We start from the raw sequence: 4,611 nt of genomic DNA, 5'->3' as shown, positions 1-4,611 counted from the left end.
TCCTATATGTGGGCTTTTAAATGCTTATTTGATTTTGTATAAAATTTTATAGACTTATTTGTATAATACGTAAATTTCAAAAATTGTTTTGTCGCATCTCTATAACGACCAACTAAGTCTGTCCGAATACTGCGAAAATCTTTTACCACTAACATCGAACAATTTTTGGGATACAGCAATTAAGCAATTAAGACTTTTAGTAGAGAAATACCTTCATCATAACTTAATCCCAACATTTGCGCAGCGTGCCCTATGTGGCCTACTGACTCCAGGTGGTGTTTTTTTTTGGCAGGTAGAATCTCCGTTAGAAGAGCAAATTCCAACAAAAATGGTCATAAATGGCAAAAACAAAAGAAAATCTCCATGTAATGGGCTATAGAAATCGCCTACCTGCTATCCATGCTCATCAGAAATAGAGTCTGTCCATAAGTTTTTTGCTGCATTCCTGGCCAGTCATAGTTTAGTCTCTGTAGTGTAAAGTTTTAGTTTATTTTTAAGAGGGAAGAGCCAAGATTACGCTGCCTTTGCAAGCGTTTAAGAAAAATCTTTTGAGATTTACAAAAGACACCATGGAAATTCCCATTCAAGTTGCTGTACGCATATGTCCCAAAGATTTGGAGGACGAAGACAAAAAAGAAGAAAGTGGCACAGAGCCAGAATTTGAAAATGTTGACGATGACAATGGCAATTTATCTCAAAAAGGGATTATAACGCAGCCAGCGATCAATGCCTCTAAGGAAGAAGTGGAAGAACGAAAATGTTGCGTAAGAGTAAAACCCTTTACCGGAGGCCTGCCAGGACCGCCGCCACCCGGTTGCATGGATCCACCCGATGTGGTCCAAGTGGGACCCCATTCATTTCCTGTTACTCATGGCCTGTCAATGGGTTGTACACAAGCCCAGATTTACTATCAAACTGTCATACCTCTGATGACTCTCTTTATGGAGGGCTTCGATGCCTCGGTGGTGGCTTATGGCCAAAAAAGCTGTGGCAAGACATACGCACTATACGGCAATGGCTTCCATGAGAACTCAGATGAAAACAATCAAGGAATTGTGGCTCGTTGTGTGGCGGAAATATTCCAACACATTGACAAGCATCCAGAACGTAAATGTGCGGTGAATATAACCTGGATAGAGATATACCGAGAAATTATACGCGACGTCTTTGGGGTGGGCAGTGTGCAGTGTATGTCAAAATCCGATGCCTTCCATTGGCTGCAGGTGGGCTATAAATTGTTGAATAGCACCAAAACCCAAATGGGCCATTCACTGTTTAGCATTACCTTGGAGCAAAGATGGATTAACAAGGATGGCTTAATACAACATCGCCTTTCCACCGCCAGTTTCACCGATTTGGGGGCCACAGAGAGGGTGTTTATGCTGAATGCCTTGGGCCAACCCTCGAGTATGCCCAAGGACTTGGGTTTGCAGGCATTGGAGTGTGTAGTCAGCACTCTCATAGACCCGGCCCTTATGTTGCAAGGATACGAAAATGTACCTTACCACCAGACATTGTTGACCACCATGCTGAAGGACTCATTTGGTGGGCGAGCCCAAACCTTGGTCATTGTATGTGTATCGCCCTGGGAGGAGGATCTCAATGAGACAGTGGCCAACATGCAGTTTGCTTTTAAGGTACAGTGTGTTCATAATTTTGTGGTCATTAACTCTTATTCGGATGACAATACTCTGGCCACTGTGGAGGAGAATATTTGCGAAGCATTGGATGAGGACATGGAAGACATTGAGGAGCAGCAGCTATCACCTCCACCCAAGAACCAAAGCGATCAGTTTGCCTTGCAGTTTGCGGCCAATCAATGGTCCAAACTGGTAGCAAATGCTGAAGATTTACTTTCCAAGTGAGTATGTAAAGGTTGTTTCATTGCCAGTACAATACGAAGTTTTTATTGTTGGAAACTCTTTTCAGATTAATTTCCTCCAATGCTATTGGTGAGCAGGAGAAACAGCAAATCGAATCTTGGCTGATACAGAAGCAGGAGTGTGACGATTGCCTAAATTCCAGCGACTCTCAGCAGGAAGAGAACTCTTTGGGACCCATACAAGAGGCAGATGAGCCAACAGAAGATAGTGATCCCGATGTAAGTGAACCCGAGACATCGCTGCCCCAAAATTCCGAAAATGACTCGGATGGCGGTGTTGTACTCATGAAAAATGGCGAAAAACTCCAGACGTTATGGCAGAAATTTGAGTTGAAAACAAATGATTTGATTAAAAGAAACTATGGAGATTTTATGGAAAATCATACTAAAGCTCAAGAGAGAGAACAAATGCCCAACGATAGCCCACCATCTAGTTTAAGTGAGGCGAGAAACCTTGGGCGGGGTCCTCAACGGGGACGCCGAGGTTCTATACAACCAGGATCGACTTTATCCAGTGTTGAAATGGCCATGCTTAAGCATTTGGTGGCACGAGAACAATTCGCTGATAAAGAAGATGCCTCAGATATCAGGCCACAGCATGAGGAATTTTTGTACGAGTCCGGCAAGCAAAGTAACTCGGCCTTAAAGGGCATGAAGAAGAAGATGCGCAAACTAGATGCCAGTATTGAGGGCAGAATGAAGCAGATCAACGAAATCCAAGAGACGATTCAACTTAAAGAGAACATCATAACGGAACTAATCAAAACCAGTGATACCAGATCTACTGCCAAGCAAAAATTTCAAAAGAAAAGGACCAAAATGCAGGCAGAGTACGAGAAATCCAAAAAAGCTTTGGACAAGGCTTTGGCCCAGCGAAGAGATAGAAACGAAGTGAGACAGCTAAAGGCTAACGTGGCGCAATTGGAACAACGTTTGAGTGATGTCACCTCCATAAAACACATTGCCGGCGATAGTGAGCAAAAAGTTAAGAAACTACAGCAGTCCTTGAAGGAATCAAAAACTCTGCTGGAGAATCTGCAAAAGAAAGTGGAAAAGGAAAAGTCAAAAAAGGAGGCCTTGGAATTGCAAATTAAATCGATGGAGTCAAAGGAAAATTCAAACACCACCAATGACATACGAGAAGACGTTATTCCTGATACTGGCACAATACAATCACAGCTGAAGCATTTAGAGGAGAAAATCGATCACCTCCAACCTCAAGGCGAAGACTTGCGCCATGAGATACGTAATCTACGAAAAACCCGTGACCACTTACTAGAACAAAGATGCTCATTGGATCGCAAATTCAAGAGTGAAAAAAGCCTAAGCCCCAAGGAGGAACGCAAGCTGCTCGAATGTGATGAGGCCATAGAGGCTATAGATGCAGCCATTGAGTTCAAAAATGAGATGATATGTGGTCACAAGTCCATTGACACCAGTGAGCGTTTGCAGCGTGAAAAAGGCGAACAAATGCTCATGGCCCGTCTCAATAAACTATCCAGTGAGGAGATGCGTACTTTGCTCTATAAATACTTTACTAAAGTTATCGATCTAAGGGATTCGTCGCGTAAATTAGAAATCCAGCTGCAGCAGCTGGAGAGGGAAAAGGATGCTTGGGAATGGAGGGAGCGTGTGCTCTCCAATGCTGTGAGACAGGCTTATTTAGAAGGCGAACGAAAAACGGTGCTCTTACAACGGCAGCATGAAATGAAATTGACTCTTATGCTGAGGCACTTGGCTGAGGAATCGTGCAATAGCTCTGCTTCATTTTCGGAGCATTCATTGTCGCCGGTGTCCAGCTTTTACCGACCCCCACAAATGGCTTTGATACCCACCACAGTGTCCATGTCCAGTTCTTGCTATTCGGACTCCGATTATGAATGGCCTCATCAGCTTAAACCAAAAATGCCACTGATGCCCAAACCCTTGGATAAAAATGCTTTAATGTGTCCTCTGTCAGATCGGCATTTGAAGACCTACCAGCCAATGGATAATATTAAGGGCAAAACTTTGAAATTGGCACCCAACATTTTGAATAAGGGTTATGCGGAGCCAGATTTCAAATGGCCTCATGCACATAATGCTAAATTCTCAAAATCTTCACATTCACATGCAAATGCTATGGAAATGTATGCTGTGCCACCACAACCAATTGCCAAGTATAGCAAATCTGATGATAAAATCAAAGAAAAGGACACCAAAAGCAAACTATTTGCCAAATTTCAAGTTTTAACACGCTATGCCAGCAACCAACGTCAGGAGGATTCCTTTACATCTTCCTCTAATTCTAGCAGCAAATCCAAGGATAAGGATTCATCCACTTTAACGCAAGAGGATCCGAAAAAGGCGGTGCCGAATGAGAAATCGCAGAAAACCAAAGTGACTCGTCAAAAGAATAAATTGATTATTCAAGACAAGTCCAGAAGCCAATGAGGTAGGTAAAAGAGAGAATAATGAGAATTTTGGGTTTTTTTTTTGTGGGAGAAGAAGAGAAGAGATGGGGAAGTTTATTGCCTTCATATAGACACTGTTCCTAGAAAAGGGTTTCTGATTAAAAAGTTGGTTAGGTAAGGTTAGGTTAGGTTGAAAAGAGGGTGCAGATATTAATCCGCCCCATGCCACTATGGACATACACCTAAGCCAATAATCGGCTTGTTGTGCGCTCTAAAAACTATAAAGTAACCCCTAAAAAGAAAATTTTAAGTTAGGAATTCCGTGCTACTTACGAA

General features: G+C 42.7%; 1 protein-coding gene across 1 annotated transcript; it reads left to right on the top strand.

The window, feature by feature from the left end:
- Positions 1-569: 569 nt before the first annotated feature.
- Positions 570-4,315, top strand: LOC106095727 (kinesin-like protein costa). Its single transcript, XM_059369768.1, has 2 exons — positions 570-1,861; positions 1,930-4,315. Exons 1-2 carry the CDS (start codon positions 570-572, stop codon positions 4,313-4,315), a joined length of 3,678 nt encoding a protein of 1,225 aa, XP_059225751.1.
- Positions 4,316-4,611: the final 296 nt, after the last annotated feature.

This window comes from Stomoxys calcitrans, chromosome 5 (genome assembly GCF_963082655.1).
Source record: "Stomoxys calcitrans chromosome 5, idStoCalc2.1, whole genome shotgun sequence".
NCBI classification, from domain to species: Eukaryota; Metazoa; Arthropoda; class Insecta; order Diptera; family Muscidae; genus Stomoxys; species Stomoxys calcitrans.
Note: the sequence above shows the minus strand (reverse complement) of the source record. Positions and strands in the feature narration are given on the sequence as shown.